Source organism: Malaclemys terrapin, chromosome 17, assembly GCF_027887155.1.
Source record: "Malaclemys terrapin pileata isolate rMalTer1 chromosome 17, rMalTer1.hap1, whole genome shotgun sequence".
NCBI classification, from domain to species: Eukaryota; Metazoa; Chordata; order Testudines; family Emydidae; genus Malaclemys; species Malaclemys terrapin.
The window spans coordinates 6,415,873-6,433,015 of NC_071521.1; the positions used below are offsets into that span (position 1 = coordinate 6,415,873).

Genomic DNA, 17,143 nt, shown 5'->3' on the forward strand with positions numbered 1-17,143 from the left:
ACATACAGAGACCATGAAAAGGTGGAAGTACGCATACCACTTGTAAGAGGCCAATCAATTGCGATGAGCTATCAGTAGAGGATCTCAGACATGTTGGGCTCTGCACTAGACTAATTTAGGCTCTGCACTTGTACCCCGCGGAGGAGACGCTGGCTAGCCAGGCAGTGTGTGCCTGGCTCCCGTAGAAGCACTGCTGCCATGGGTAGGCTGGGTGCCTCTGCTCAGCTTTCGGTTGAATCCGCATAGATCTTTGGACACCTGATGGGTAACACCCTGAACTCCACGGCTTGACAATAAATAGCAAAGGCACAAAGATTCACAAGGTGGTGGTGGTGCTGGTGGTGAATCACCTGCTACAGGCCAGACTGTGATGTCCCTCATCCTACTGGATCCCTCGCTCCTGGGAAACTGCTGTTCCTTATTCCTGGAGTATTCAAATCAAGGGCCTGCTCAAGGCACCGGGTTCTACTCAGCAGGAGTAAAGGTGCCCAGTGCGTGGCCTTCATTCCAAGGGGAAGCAGTGTGTTGGGTGCTGCTTCGCCTTTGACGTGCCCGATGAATGAGTGCTGCGTGCCCATGTCAGAGCGCGGGCGTGAGACTCTGTTAGGCCAGGCCCTGCCGGAAAGAGCAGCTTTCCTTATTGCTCCCTTCCCGGATCCACATTTCGGCTTTTCTCCTGGCTGGACGACCCAGGATTTTTCCACGGGGAAGGATCACACTTCCTCAGCCCAAACAGCTGGCGCGCTCCCCCTCCAGCCCTCAGCCTGCTGCCAGCCAACTGTTGCATTCAGTGCTTGGGGGAGAGGGCAGCCCAGCAGATGGAGAGGAGAGAACTGCCAGGAGCAGGGGACGCTGCGTGGCTGACATCAAGAGTTTGGGGGGAGGAGGATAAAGTCCCTTTAAGCCCCTGGACTTGTTAGCTCTGGCTGACATCACCGGGCAGGGGAGGGGCCTGCCTGAGAGTTATTGTCACTATACTGAGCTATCCCTCCCCCCAAATACATCACTTCCTAGCTGCTGCCATACTCACAGTTACATCGCGGGGCAGCCGCTATAGGGGCAAAGTGGATCTCCCGCTCGCTCGCTGTTTGGTTTTTCCTGCTGCTGTTGCTCCACGAATTCTCCCGGGGGAAGGACTTCAGGCGGGAGCTGCCTTTTTCATGGCTTTTCTTCCCCAGGATGAGATCCCGAGTGCTGCCCCCAAGAGACTCTACACGCGGTAAGGGGACTTCCTTTGCCGAGGTTAACGCGCCCACCCTGCAGGGGCTGGAGCCGGGGCTTGCCAGGGAGCCGAGAGAGTCGCCACGCTCCTTGGTGGCGGCAGTAAAGCGCTGGCTGCGAGCCGGGCAGAGCAAAAGGTCTCCGGCTCTAGCGAGCCGCGAGGGTTTCATACGCCGGTTCACCAGCCGGCCCCCTGCTTTGCGCTTGACCGGAGCGGAGCTGGAGAGACCATGGACCAGCCGCCGGCTAATCGCTGCTCCGTCCAATGCAGCTGTGCACGGCCGGGCTGCACCGCCGGGCGGGCTAAATCGCCCCTGGTTGGTAGCCTGGCTGCCGGCGGGCACATGTTTCCTGTAGGCTACAGCCTGCCGGGGAGGCTTCGCAGCCCGGCCCGGAGCTCTGGTTCAAAGCGAAACCCAAGGGTCGGCGGGGAGCACACGCGACTGCACTTACCGGGTTTCTCTTCCGAGCGTGTCTCGGCTTGCGCCCTTGGGTGCAAACCCGCAGCGTCAACACCGGAGCCGGCTTTCGGCAAACGCGGCTCTTGAGCTCCCCGGCTCCGGCGCAGGCGGGAGGTAGAAGCATCTCCGCCCTGGCACTGGTTTCTCTAGCCCCAGTCCAGAAGGGGGTGTGTGTACACACACACACACACAGGTGCAGTAGGGCATCGGGGGTTTGAACCAGAGACCCTGACTGCTAAAAGCAGCAGGTTCCCGCTGCTGCCGCAGGCCGGAGGATGGCGGTTCCCTTACACGGTAACTTTAGAGGTTTAATTCCTTCCTATGGAACAAGCCCCTGCTATGTCTGATTCAGCCCGATCTGGGATGGCCAGCGCTGCTCAGGTATTTGAATGTCTCTATCCCAGACCCCTAACCTCAGAGCTAAGGAGTCCCTCTTGAAAACCTTGTTGAAACCAGTATGTTTCAGCTGTGGGACAAAAATTCATTTAGTTGGGGGGAAAAATGTTCTCACCAGCTGTAGCCTCACCCCCCCCCCCCAGGTGAAGGAACAGCTCCAGCAGCTGTAGTGGATTCTTATCCTCTTGAAGAGGGAGGGACGGAGGCCCACAAGTGTGGTTTACCAATGCATCTGAGAGGGGAATCGTGAAAAAATGGTATGATGCTTGATTCTTCATAGACCAGTGCTGCTTTATAAAACATGTAACAAGGTAGGCCCTGCTCTGAGTGGCTTACGGTCTTTTTCAGGTGAAAAGGGGTATCTAGGAGGCCTGCAATTCATAACATGCACTGAGGATTCTGGGTGCAAAGATAAGTGGAGGAGGGTTGGTTAGAAATGGGTTTTCCGGAGTGTTTTGTAAGAGGAGAGGAAGTGCTGGCCTGTGGGAAGTGAGAGGCTGTTACTCTCATGGGGGCACAGAAAGTGTAAAGATAAGAGCAGGAGAGAGAATACTGGGCCCCTCATAGTAGAGAAAAGCTATGACATGGCTGTAATTAACATCTAGGGGATTCTTTACTGAAGCTGCTGGCCACACAGACCCTGTAGTTCTCCTTGGTTCTCTTGCTCCTAGAGCAACTAACTAATTGTGTTACTTAGCATCATGCTAAGATTTTGCCTGGACCAAGCAGTCATGGGTGGGACTGTTGATTACATTACACATTCAGAGCAGAGGCAGGTTTGCCCAAACCCCAGTCTCAACGCGAAAAATGGATGCCACACACACAAAAGTAGAGAATGTTCTCATGAACCACGTGCAAATGGAAATGGCTGTGTTTTCCCCGCTCTGGTCCTGCCTGTTACTTGAACCAAATCACAGAAGTCTAGTGAGCTGGAGAAAGTTTGTGACCTTAAGATATTTCTGTGTTGCTATCAGTATTATCTGCATTTCCGTTTCTCTCCAGCAATGGAACACAGTCTCTGCAATATCTGGAATTTTTTTTAAAAATTCCCTCTAACCATACACAATATGGTAGTTTTTCCATTGGCTCCTCTTGGATACATGCTTTACACAATAATTGAACCCAGCAACTAAAGGGTGATTTGTCTGAGTCTATTGACTAGGAGTTGAATAGAACACCAGGTGCCTGTTTAGGTTGTTGTTTTTTCCCCTAGTGACCACCAGCTACTGGTAACAGCCAAAAGAGCAGGGGCGGCCAACCTGAGCGTGAGAAGGAGCCAGAATTTACCAATGTTCATTGCCAAAGAGCCACATTGTCAGCAGCCCCCCACTCCCCCCATCAGCTCCCAGCATCTCTCCCTCCCTCCCCGCACCTCCTGATCAGCTGTTTCGTGGCGTGCAGGAGGCTCTGGGCGGGAGCGGGAGAAGCGAGGGCACGGCAGGCTCAGGGAAGGGGGTAGGAAGGGGTGCAGTGGGGGCAGGGCCTGTGGCAGAGCCAGGGGTTGAGCAGTGAGCACCCCCCGGCACATGGGAAAGTTGGCACCTGTAGCTCCAGCCCCAGAGTCGGTGCCTATACAAGGAGCCGCGTATTCACTTCTGAAGAGCCGCATGTGGCTCCGGAGCCACAGGTTGGCCACTCCTGCAAAAGAGAATACACTGTTGCAACTAATGGTTTAGCCTACACCCGTTTTAGGCTGGGGGGGTGGCAATGTATACTACCTTCTAAGCAGGTAGAGTCAATCGCTCTTACTTCTTGCAAACCTTTTAATTTAAATAAACTCGAATAATTTTTGTGATGGAGATCCAAGTGGGCGTTTTGTGACTCTTTAATACATGCCCACCCCTGCCTGGTTTCCAGAACTGCAGGCAGTGCTGCTCCTTCAGGGAGGGATAGGAGAGGTGGGTAGATGCCCCACCTCTTACAGGTGGATTCATCTAGACCGCTCTTAGGAAAGAGGTGAGCTGCTAAAATCCCCAGCAAATGAAATTTGGCCACTTCAGCTGAGTTTTTGATGTTGCTTGAACTCAGACTGCAAGGGCTATGAAATTCCCACAAACCTCGGCTGCTGTGACTGAATGTCGTACCCCTCCCCCTGCTGGGAGAATACTCCACGCTGCAGCCTTGAGACTGTCCTTTTGTGCCTGACATACCTGCTTTGTGCACCCAAAACTCCCATTGGCTTCCAGGGGCATCTCAGATCTGTGGAATGTGGTTGGGCCTTTTGTGTTCCAAGCTCACTGAGGGTGGCTGGGACAGTCAGCTATGTCAGAGCTTGTACAAGGACTGAACGTGACCAGGCATCCTGGATTATGCTTTGTGGTGGATACTGTGGATCAGACTCCTCCTTGAGGGGGTGTCCTCCGAAACCCCAAAAGTTAAAGGTCTTCTGCTTTACCAGGCCATTCTGCAGATTTGATAAGGCTGTGTGTGAGAGAGGTCAGCATGTTCTTGGGAGAGCAGAGCAAGGCTGAATTCCCATCATGGGCACATTATCAATCCTACACAGAGAGGACATTAGCTAATGGTGCACTCAGATCAGAAACGAACAAAGCTGGCACGCAGGCTTGGATAAAAGACCATCCTCCCCAGTGCTGCTAGTTTGAAAAGACTCAAACAGACCCCAAAGCATTTAGAAATGTTCCTAATTTCCCCTGAGCATGGGATGAACAGCCTCTGGCATCCAGCTCATTAGGGTCAATCCAGCATTTACCTGACCTAGCTGTGTGGGGGGCGGGCAATTTATTATATCAGTGTCCCTCAAAGCATCCTGGTTCTTCCTCTTAATGAAGGCGCCCTATGATGATAGACTCGTGGGCTGCATTTTGCCGAAGCCAGTAGGAGCTGAGATAGTTCTGCACCGACACAATCGGGCCATATGAAGCCAGTGTTTGGAAAGTGTTTTAACAGAACAGGGGAAAGGGAGCTAGTGTTATGGATTTACTAATCCATTGGGGGAAAGACCTGTGATCCCCAAGTACAGCACGGAGAACCTGAGCTCCCCTCCCTGTGCTGATATGGACTCGCTCTGTGACCCTTGTGCAAGTCACAGTTCCTCTGTGCCTCAGTTTCCCCATTGGTAAATGAGACTAATGAAACATACCTCAGAGGTGGCATGAGGCTTAATTAGAGGCTGCGCTCCATACATTGCTCAGGTCGGACTCTGGCTGGCTGTGGTAGAAAACGTGGCCCTGTGGCCCTGCAGGAGTGTTGATGCAGATTTCCTTTTCTGGGCAGCGCTGCCCTTCTGAAGAGACCTTGCGTAATCACTCACCTTTGTACTGCTAGTCATGGTAATGATAGATGGTGTGGGCCTGACTGCTTGCTCCATAAATCTGAACAAAGCTGGAGTCTGAAATGGGAGAGAGGTGTGGGGAGCGAAGCCAGGGCTGTTCTATTCGTCCCTGTTTTAGAAAAATACATCTCTGCTCAGAACAGTTCCACTTTGAAGTGCTTTACACCAGATCCTGGCCACCCTCCCCTGCTAGAGAAGGGCACCAGGGCACAATCCCCCAACACGCACACATACCTTGCATGGGACTGCCAGAGTCCTGGAGCTGTGCTTTTTAAGGGGGTGCTTGTGTAGCCATCTTGTGAGTGGGTGTTAGTTTCCCCTCTGGGCTCAATCCATAGTGGATATAAGTCTGCTACAACCCCCACCTGTATAGTCCTGGAGGTCCCAGGGTCAGTCCCTGCTGTGTCAGCCAGGAGGGCATCCAACACATCTGCACCAACTCCTAAATTGCCCCCTTCTGCGCTGCTCTGGCCCCATAACTGCAGAGAATTTGGGGTCTAGGATTCAGATCCCAAACCAGCCTCTGAGTGCCCTGAAAAGTTCAGTGGTTTTCTTCTTTTTGAATAAAAGCCCAAGTTGGGCAGAAGAACCATATAACAGTATGTCCATCACCTGGGCGATATTCCCTTGGGAAGAGCCTATATCCATATGGCTGCATTTTTTTTCAATAGCTCCCAGAGCTCGCAACACTCCATGAAATATTCAGATCTTTTTTTGGACACACAGCACTCAGAGAAGCAAACCTCCCAAGCATTCGAAGAAATGGCTGTGTATTATTTTGGATGTGTGGTGGTGTGTTTTGTGTAGTGAAGGGGAAGTCTAATTGGGAGCAAAAGAAAATACTTTCACCTGTGTGATAAGATTGCTATCTTTTGAAATAAAATATAGTAACCACCTCGTGAATGCAGAATGGTCATCTCCTTTCCCTTTTCTGTTCAGTCACTGGCTTTTCAGCTGCAATTACTCACCGAGGTGAAAATTAGCAAGTGGCTTTTGTTACTTGGACAGCTAGGAACTGGACTGAAATCCACCGACCCGTATCAACCCAGACTGGAACTGAATAGGCAGCGTAGCGATGAAAAGCTTCATATCTCACTGCAAATCCTCTGAGCCATCTATGAGAGGTTTCTGATGGTTAGTGGTAGGAGAAACATCACTGAAGCTTTTTCAAGAAAATACCAGAGATAAAAAGAACATGACTGGATTGTTCTGTCTAAGTGGAAAGGAATTCAGGTGAAATGCATCCTTTGAAATTGCACATGTAGACTAAATGGCTGGAATTGCTGTACCAAGCCTAAGTGTTTAGAGTGGTAACATTGGGAAGGAAAAACTCTCCGGTTGCATAATGAATGTTGATGCAGATCCCAGGCGGTTGGCCATGCACAAGTTCCCAGGGCAGATACCGATGGGTATACTGCAAGTAGGCAGGCACCTTATTTGGTAGGACAGGCAAATAGATGGAATTGGTGCCGCTAGCTATACATGCGGAGTGGCAGGCACTCGCTGCAAGGTTAAGTGACTGCACCACAATGATTCAGACAACAAATGAGTTTTATTTTGCACTGTGGACTGTCTCCCCTGCACTCTGTTCACCTCGCCTCTGCTGGGATAACTTCTGCAATTCCAAACAGTTACTCTCCTTCCCACCAATGTTTCTTCCTTCTCCCCAAATGTGTATTTCTACTGCGAAAATCTCCCCCATCATGCATGGCAGACTGAAGGACATTAGTCCTAGATCTCTGGCAGGTCTACGGTCTGGTATGCTGTAGACCATGAGACTTGCCATTGGAAAGCCGACAATGCCTCTCTTTTGTGATATAAGGCCTTTGTTTTTAGCCCTGATATATCAGACCTTCAAACTGCTGTATTATTACATTTGGAAAAGCCATTTTAGATCATTTTTAGACGTCTCTAAAATAGTATTAGCTATAGTTTTTCTGCCTCCACCTACGGCCTGTGCGGTTGAACTCATGGCACCAAGACAGCCTGGCTTGGCAGGAAAAAGGGTCTGAAAAATCGCACACACAAACATTTCTCAAATATCTGTGCTGCGTAATAAGGGGTCTAGGCAAATGGTTTTGTTGAGATCTGTTCGGCTTGCAGAACTTGTTTGTAGTTTTAGCATTCATGAGTAATGTGGTCGTCCCAGACTGAAGCCAATAGAACATTCACTCCCCCACAGCAGCAGGCATTCTGCAAGCAACTGGATGGCTTTGTGGCTAAGGCACCGGACTGGAACTCAGGAGATGTAGGTTCGTTTCCTGGCTTTGCTACAGACTCCCTGTGCAATCTTGGGCAAGTCACTGTATTTCAAATGTCACCATATTTAAAAGGGGGATGATGATGAAGATCCACCTTTGTCTCTCTTGTCTATTTAGAGTGTACGTTTGTTGGGGCTGGAGACACCTCTTACTATGTATATGTGCAGCCCATAGCACAATTGGGTTCTGCACTTAGCTTTGGCATCCAGTTGCTACTGTAATACAAATAATAAATGCATTGCCCTAAACACACAGACATGCATATATGTATATAGGTCATCAGAACACTTTATATTAGTCTTCCAATCAAGATGCTCTATCAGTATTCCCTGTGCCAGTTTAGCTGACTGGCAGTTAACTAACACAGCTTATGCCAGACGTTGTGCGTGTTATGTTATGTTCCCATGAGCAATAGCAATCCCTGCATTTTTTTTTTGTCCTAAAATATTTCATATTGTAGAGCAGATACGACAAACGGGTGGAACAGAAATAGCACTTTAGAGTGGAGTGGCAGGCTTAGGAGTTATGCAATTCTCTCTGCCCTTTCTATCAACTCAAGTCAAACCAACCTGTTAGCTTCTTTGCCAGGGTAATAAGCCTTGTGGATGGGCGGAAGCAGTAGATGTGGTATAGCTTGACTTTAGTAAGGCTTTTGATACTGTCTCACATGACCTTCTCATAAACAAACTAGGGAAATACAACCTAGATGGAGCTACTATAAGGTGGGTGCATAACTGATTGGAAAATCGTTCCCAGAGAGTAGTTATCAGTGGTTCACAGTCATGCTGGAAGGACATAACGAGTGGGGTCCCGCAGGGATCGGTTCTGGGTCCGATTCTGTTCAATATCTTCATCGGTAATTTAGATATTGGCATAGAGACTACACTTATAAAGTTTGCGGACTATACCGCGCTGGGAGTGCTTGGGAGGACAGGATTAAACTTCAAAATGATCTGGACAAACTGGAGAAATGGTCTGAAGTAAATAGGATGAAATTCAATAAGGACAAATGCAAAATACTCCATTTAGGAAGGAACAATCAGTTGCACACACTAAAATGGGGAATGACTGCCTAGAAAGGAGTACTGCGGAAAGGGATCTGGGGGTCATAGTGGACCACAAGCTAAATATAAGTCAACAGTGTCACACTGTGTTGCAAAAAAAAAGCAAACATCATTTGGGATGTATTAGCAGGAGTGTTGTAAGCAAGACACGAGAAGTAATTCTTCGGCTCTACTCCGCGCTGATTAGGCCTCAGCTGGAGTATTGTGTCCAGTTCTGGGCGCCACATTTCAGGAAAGATGTGGACAAGTTGGAAAAGTCCAGAGAAGAGCAAGAAAAATTATTCAAAGTCTGGAAAACATGACCTATGAGGGAAGATTGAAAAAAATGGGTTTGTTTAGACTGGAGAAGAGAAGACTGAGAGGGGACATAAGTTTTCAAGTACATAAAGGGTTGTTAGAAGGAGGAGGGAGCAGAATTGTTCTTCTTAACCTCTGAGGATAGGACAAGAAGCAATGGGCTTAAATTGCAGCAAGGGCGATTTAAGTTGGACATTAGGAAAAACTTCCTAACTGTCAGACTGGTTAAGCATTGGAATAAATTGCCCAGGGAGGTGGTGGAATCTCATTCATTGGGGATTTTTAAGAGCAGGTTGGACAAACACCTGTCAGGGATGGTCTAGATAATACTGAGTCCTGCCGTGAGTGCAGGGGACTGGACTAGACGACCTCTCGAGGTCCCTTCCAGTCCTATGATTCTAAGTCAAATAAGCTTAATTGACTTTGAGGCTTGGGCGCATCCCCCTGAAGTCAGTTCATGGAGAGATGAATGTTGGCACTTTAATTGGCCATCCCTGAGCCTTACTGGACAGGGAGACCTGGGCTTGGAAATGACGGCGTTCGCCTGGCCGCTTCCTCTGCTGCACAGCATGGCTTGGTCGTGCCTTGCACGTGATGGCCTTGACTTCCATCACCTGCTACATGAAGGTCTTTTGCCAGGAGGTTCACTGCTGTGCTGCCCACCTTGTCGTAGCTCCTTTCTGCTCTCCCTCCCGCCCCCCCAGGAAGGGGCCTGAAGAACCACGCTCATAGTCAGCAAAGGAGAAGTCGGGGGGCACTGACGGGTCCCCAGGTGAGGAGATCATTGGCAGCCAAGTTGGGATTGACTTGGGTGCTGAGAAAAGGGTTTGGCTAGACAGTGGGAATGTTGCCTTCACTGGAAATGTTTGTTTTTAAAAAGCCTGGGCTGTCTGGGCGGCAAGGAGGAGCCTTTTACCGCTAGATTGCTGGTTCAAATCCAGCTGGGGTCAGCAATACCCAAAAGACATTGCCTTTAGGCTGAGACCATGCTGTGTAGGCAGCCAATCTCCCAGTGAAGCAGTGTCAAACTGGGGGAGGGAGGAATGTATTCTGAGCTTGGGGGGTTGGGGGGGGGGAATACTGTGCACATTTTACCCACAGCAATGAATCCCTAGCACCGCTGATTCCTCCAGACATATCGGGTCCTCAGATGGCGCTGTGCGTTTGACTCTGAATGGTGCCGTGCATTTTGGTGGATTTGTGTTAAGCTCGAATAGCATTATACAAAGTCGTTGGTATCTGTATGTTAAGCTGTTGGCTACAATGCGGTGTGCACATTTAATTGTAAGCATTGACCACAATTACAGTTTTGCCTGTGCTCTTTATTACAATGGATCGTTGGCTGTGTTTGAATCAATGCCTTACTGTTTTTAATATTTAGTGAGAGTTGCATGTTGATTTTTTTTTCATTGGTATGTAATTGTGTGGCGAGGCAGGGGCGTAAATTGCTACAGACACAGAGAAAGGGGGCACAGATCAAATAAGTTTGAGAACCACTGTCCTAGCAGACGGGTGCTGGTGAGAGCCTTGGTGCTAATTGGTATTCTCCTTAGCAATATTCATGCACTCCATCTGCCCTTGGTACTTTTGCTATATGGAATTAATTTCTGCAGTTGTCCTGGGTGATGTAACCAATTAGGGGTTGGCTTAATTTTATTTTAGAAAGGGAATTAGATAGTGTGCGTCTATTACAGCCACAGGATGAAAAGCCATTATCAGGGCTGGGAAATTGATTTGCTGCAGAAGAGACATTTGAAAATTCCTTTACGAACATTAACCCCCACCCCCACGCCTCCATGTGAAGCTTCAGAATGAGGCTGCTACATGACAAATAGCAGAGCCTACTGCCGTGGTGGGTGCATTAGAAATACCTGGGTAAGCTGGATAGAAATGGTCTGTGCCAGTTTAATTTGAATTCTTATCCTTGGTATAGTAGCAATGAAAATGTTCCCGTATTTGGATCTATGCCAGCACTTTAAAATAAAAAGCTGGGGGTTGCCTTTTCTTGGCATGCGTCTCCAGCAGGAGCAACACTCGACTCGGCTGCAGAAAGGTCGAAGATCGGATATGTTGGCATAAGGCTGGAGAACCAGTTTCTGTCCCCTCAGAATGAAAAGTGGCGCAATGTGGTGTGCAGCTGGGAAAAGCTCTTTATGGACTCCAGCTAATGGAAAGATATTAGCCTTTAAAGGAGCTCAGCAGAATGGAAGATCCTGCCTGGATTCAAAAGAATATCACTCACCTGTGCATTAAAGTGTGATCTCTCCAGCTGTGATTTATATGGAAACTTCAATGCTGTAAGTGTTCTGTGCCCTGCCATTCTTTGGCCGGAATTAGGGATTTTGTACATACAAATTCCATGTTCCTGCCGGAGCTCCTGGGCAGGTAAGGGCTGGCCAGAGAGGTCAGCCTCAACAGAGGAGAATTCAGCTTGGGTAAGTGGTCACAGAGGTTGGATTCTTTTCTCTCTTGCCCTTTTCCCCCTGAAGAATCTGTTCCCTGCTGGGGAGAGCAGGCTCGTTCTGCTAGTGCTTCTGGCCCTGGATGGGGTACAGCGAGGAGAGCCATCCATGGCGCATTGCCCGGCCTAGCTGAGAACCAGAAGTGAAAAGGAGCCACTTGCCTGAACGTTTCAGCACCTTGCAGGGAGTTTGGCTCAAGAGGGTGTTGGGCTGGACACACAAGGCCTCTGAGACCAGGAAAACGCTAGGAGAGTGGGCTGCATAGCTGGGAATTGTGCTGTTTCCACTTGGCACTGCCAGGGCATTGGGGGTGGGTGAGGAGGGTCTTCTCTGCCCTCGGCATGAAGTGATGTCAGAGATTCTCTGGTGGGCCCAGCTGCCACGGTTGGGCCTGCCACGAGCACGGCCCTCTTCCCTTCACGGTGCGGGTGAAGGGCAGCGGGTGCTAGGCCCCTGGCTCCCACGCACATCCTCACTGCTTTTATCTCCTGGTCCCGCGCCCCTCCAGCACTGGGACCCTCCCCCGGTGAATCTGTGGCTCCAAAACCAGTTGGTTCCTGGCCGACTGGGACTTGTCTCTGGTTTAGGTTCTGCACTGGTGCCCATCCCTGTGGTACTTGAATACGTCTCATGTTAGGTTGGCAAATGAGGCCCCTAATGGACATCACAGAGGATTTGGCTCTTTCTCATCCCTGGGAAGGAGAAGCTCTGCATGGGCTCTGATTCATTAGCAATAGGTGACGAGGCAGACAGAGTTGTAGAAAAGAGATCTTTATTAAGCGTGATGAGTCTCTCGAGCTTGGGGTAGCAGCCTGGCCCTGGCTTGTGTTCGTGAACACCTGGTGTCCCTGCCAACTATGTCTCCCCTGAAACTTGACCATCCTTATTCACTCTCACTCCTCATATTACAGAGCCGGGCATTTCTTTGGGGGTACGGAGCCCTGGGGGCCTGCAGGCCCCTGTAGACCATTTTGAGCCTGTGCTAGTGAGCAGTCAATTCGCAAAAGCAGAGTGTGGTGGTGAGAAAGGGGCGGAGGTGTGTGTGTGTTACTGGTTGCAAATGTAGTTCCTTAATGCCCAGGCTGAGTTTGAATTAGGGCGTATTACATGCATAATCCAATGCAGCTGCCCCTATATGCAATGGTATTGTCAGTGGCAGCACATTAAAGTATTCGGGATCAGGGATATTGCCCAGCAAGCCACATTTCAGGAGAATTAGTGATGCATAATTCCATCGGGGTTGGTGGGTGCGGGTCTTGGTAGGATAAATGAACAGGAAGCAGGTGAGCTGGACCCATTGTGCTCAGTATTTTAAAGCCAAGAGATATCTCCCAGCCCCTGCGGCATTAAAAATGTTGTCAGTCATCCTCTACAAGCAGTGTGTGAGCCAACACAAAAGTCAGAGGTGTTTATAAACTGCTGCTGCAGCACGATCTGTGGAGAATTTCAAAAGACCACTTTATTCTATTGTTTTTATTTTGAAGGGGGGATGAAAGGCTGGTGAGGATGAAAGGCTAATATCCATGTCTTGAGCCAAACTAGTGGGGGCTGACGCTGGGCAAGCTTTCCCCACATAGTTCTGTGCATGTACGTCCATCCTACCCCATACCATCCCTCTAGCTATTCCAGTCTTTGGCCCGGCCTCCCCCACTCCATCCCCCAGCAGCTCTGCTGCATCTTAGTCCAGCCCTGCAGGAATGTCTGATGCGCTAAGTCTGGGTCTCCAGCACTCTGCTCTCCCAATACCTCATTCTGCAACAGTGCGTGCAGTTCTGGTCACCCCATCTCAAAAGAGAGATGTTAGAATTGGAAAATGTAACAGAGAAGGGCAACAAACACCACTGGGGTACGAAACAGCTTCCATATGAGGAGAGATTTAAAACGCTGGATCTGCTCAGCTTAGAAAAGAGACGACTGAGGGGGGATATGACAGAAGTCTATAAAAGCATGACTGGTGTGGAGAAAGTGAATCAGGAATTGTTATTAACTCCTTCACATAACACAGGAACCAGGGGTCACCCAATGACATTAAGAGGTGGCAGGTTTAAAACGAACACAAGGAAGTACTTCACACTACGCAATGCCAGCCTGTGTGACTCGTTGCCCGGGGATATTGTGAAGGCCAAAAGTATAATAGGGCTCAAAAAAAAAATTAGATATGTTTCTGGAGAATAGGTCTGTCAATAAGGTTATTAGCCAACATGGTCAGGGACACAATCTATGCTCTGGGTGTCCCGAACCCTATGACTGCCAGGAGCTGGGAGTGGATGACGAGATGGATCACTCGATAAATTGCCCTGTTCGTTCCCTCTGAAGCACCTGGCACTGGCCACTGTTGAAAGACAGGCTAACTGGGCTAGATGGACCATTGGTCTGACCCAGGATGGCCGTTCTTATGTCCTGGTGCAACCCCTGCTTGTTCTGGTCCCTGCACCTAACCTCTGCACTTCAAACCCTTCCACCCATCATGCCCTGTTCCTCGCTGACAGCTCGGCAGGTGCACGTCAGTCTGACCTGCAACATTTGTGCCATGTCTACTTTGGGATCTCACACAGCCAATGAACCTTTATCCTAATCTGCAACATCTGTATTGTCCCCTACTCTCGATTCTAACCATACACCTTAACGCTCCCCTGCCACAGTCCTGGCTACGTCAATCTGGGTCCACCCAGAGATTTGTCAATGGATCTCAGGATGACCTTCAGCCCCCCCTTGCTATTCCAACCCTGCACCTCACAACCTTGCACCTCACAGAGCCAGGACATCTCAATCCTGACCAGTCCTAGACCTCTTGAGGAGAGAATGAAACTCATGGGTTTTTCAAACATTGGGTTGTTTTGCTTTACACAGTTCAGGTGACTCGGCAATATCTTCAGCCCTGACAAGTGAGCCACCAGCTGAGTCTCGTGAGGCAGGACTGTCTTAGGATCTGTTCACCTCTTGATGCTCTGATAGCTCACGAGTAAACTTGACTCCAGATTGCTGCCTAAGCAATCTTTCTTCCCCACTTCATGCCTGCCCAGCTCTGCTGGCCTTGAGCAGCCAGCCCAGCTTCCAGAATTCAAAACCACTTCCCTGTACAAAAAATAAAATAAAAATGCTGACCATAGCCACAAAACAAAAATCCTGTATCTTTGCACAGCCTGACCATTAAAGCTGTCTGTGGGGCTCTAAGTCGAGACTATTTTTATACTGTCAGTGGGAAAACTTCCCATAGACTGTCTTGAGCTTTCCCTCCTCTGAGGTATTTGTAATTAAATTTTATTTGACAGATCTGATTTTCTAATCGGTTTAGTCTCCACTGGTACAAATAGGATTTTATTTTTCATTACAAGCTAAAGAAAGCTGACATAATCCAGTTGGTAAATTTACGTCATGTCTATCTGATGTTAAATGCAGTTGAGCCAGGGTGAGAGAGGGACATAAAAAGAACCAGTGTTAGTGGTTAGACAAGAGGACTGGGAATCGGGGGGGACATCACTGAAATGCAACCACTTCTGGAGTAGAACACAGCAGTTGTTAACACCATGCAGCAGTATTGCACAACATTCTAGGGAAGGGAGTGAAAAATACTAATCCCAATACAACTTCAGGGGGAATTTTAAGTGCAATTTATAATCGCCTCTCAGCTGGAATTTGCCTAGGACGCCAGGGTTACTTAGGGTTACCATACGTCCGGATTTTCCCGGACATGTCCGGCTTTTGGGGGCTCAAATCCCCGTCCGGGGGGAAATCCCCAAAAGCCGGGCATGTCCGGGAAAATCGGGAGGGAGGGCTGGGCCGGGGTCGCGGTGCCGGGCGCGCGGTGCCGGGCCGGGGTCCAGGGGCGCAGTGCCGGGCCGGGAGCCGGGCCGGAGCCGCGGGGTCGGGCCGCCGAGGGGGTGCGCGGGGCCGGGGGGTCGAGCCGGGCCGCCGGGGGGGTGCGCTGGGCCGCCGGGCCGGGGCCGCGGCCGCGGGGGTGCGCTGGGCCGGGAGCCGGGGGGGTGCGCTGGGCCGGGAGGTCGGGCCGGGAGCCGGGCCGCTGGGGGGATGCGCGGGGCCGGGGGGGTGCGTTGGGCCGCGGGGCCGGGAGCCGGGGGGTCGGGCCGGGAGCCGGGCCGCCGGGGGGGGTGCGCTGGGCCGCGGGGCCGGGCCGCCGGGGGGGTGCGCTGGGCCGCGGGGCCGGGCCGCCGGGGGGGTGCGCTGGGCCGCCGGGGCCGGGAGCCGGGCTGCCGGGGGGGGGTGCGTTGGGCCGCGGGGCCGGGAGCCGGGGGGTCGGGCCGGGAGCCGGGCCGCCGGGGGGGTGCGCTGGGCCGCCGGGGGCCGGCCGGCAGTGCTGGGCGGGCCGGGGGTGGTCGGCCGGGGGCCAGGGCCGGCACCCCAGGGCCCGAGCCGACCCAGGCTGGCGCCGCCGGGGGGGCCAGCCTGGGCCGCACCTCCTCCCCCCACACCCTCCTTACCTGCCCAGGCTTCCCGCGAATTAAATGTTCGCGGGAAGCAGGGGAGGGGGCGGAGACTTTGGGGAGGGGGCGGAGTTGGGGCGGGGAGGGGGCGGGGCTGGGGGCGGGGCCAGGGCCCCGTGGAGTGTCCTCCTTTTGGAGGCACAAAATATGGTAACCCTAGGGTTACTAGCCCTACTTGTGTGAAATGTTTGATGTCACGGTTGTTCTCTGCTTCCAGCAGCACAGAACCCCCTGTGCCATGTGGTCCGTTGGCTCAGTACTGCCTCTGAAGGAAGAGTAAGTGCTGAGTACTGAGTCAATGGTTATGAAAATACTTTCCCAGAAAGACAGAGGGATAGCTGTCTCCACACCCATTTCATAGTGTCCTCTGCCAATCCTTTTTTGTCTACTCGCAGTGGCAGCTATAAAGCAAGACAGAGCGAGGGGGACGCAACCCTGTGCTTAACCATCATTTCTGTGCAAGAAATGACCGGGCTGGGAAAAGAACCTGCAGCAGAACAGGCCAGGGAGTCAGGCAGATTTGGACATTTTTTAGAAGTGAGCCTTTAAAGTGCAAGGCTGTGAACTCTCCATGTGCCCGTTCCTGTCCTAATATATAGTTTAAAAGCACAGTCCTGCAAGCACCTAATACTGACCATAGTCCCACTGAAGTCAATGTGGGAGGGAGGGAGCATTTGCAGAATCAAGTCCTAGATACAGCTTTCCAGTTGTTTTCCCTATTTTATGTATTTATTTCAATGTAAATAAAAGGATGGCTATGCACCATAGCACCTAATTAGTACCTCAACACAGGCCCAGCAGCATTAAAATAATCATGGGATGTTGCCAGCCTGCCACCTACAAAAAATCTCCTTTCAATCGCAAGCCACCTTTAGCTGCCAGAATCTTACTTTGCGGTTGTCTGAGCTGGGAATGTTGGTCTTTCCTTTCCAGCAGTGAAAGAAGCCAGGATACACACTATGCTGCACTTAGAAAGCTTAGTGTCCTGCCCTGTGTTAAAAACACCATAGGCTGTTAAACCTGAAGGAATTCCAGACCTGGAGTTGGCTTTTCACCAGTTACATTCTGTCTTTTCTCTTTGCACTTTGCTCACCCAAGCTAGTCAGATTTCATGCTCTGGTTCTCACGCACCAGCCCAGCGCGGTAGCATCTGTGTTGCGCATACTGCAGAGGGATGTCTGAATCCAAACAAAACCACTACACAAGGGCCTTTAAACAAAATACTAAAAACGTTTCCATTAATATGA

General features: G+C 50.8%; 1 protein-coding gene across 1 annotated transcript in view; it reads left to right on the plus strand.

The window, feature by feature from the left end:
* Positions 1-1,017: 1,017 nt before the first annotated feature.
* Positions 1,018-17,143, plus strand: part of GPSM1 (G protein signaling modulator 1) — a 147,533-nt gene continuing 131,407 nt past the window's right edge. The window contains exon 1 of the mRNA XM_054007265.1: positions 1,018-1,219. Within this exon, the coding sequence (XP_053863240.1) occupies positions 1,161-1,219 (59 nt within the window). The 5' untranslated portion in view covers positions 1,018-1,160. The remainder of the gene's footprint in view (positions 1,220-17,143) is intronic.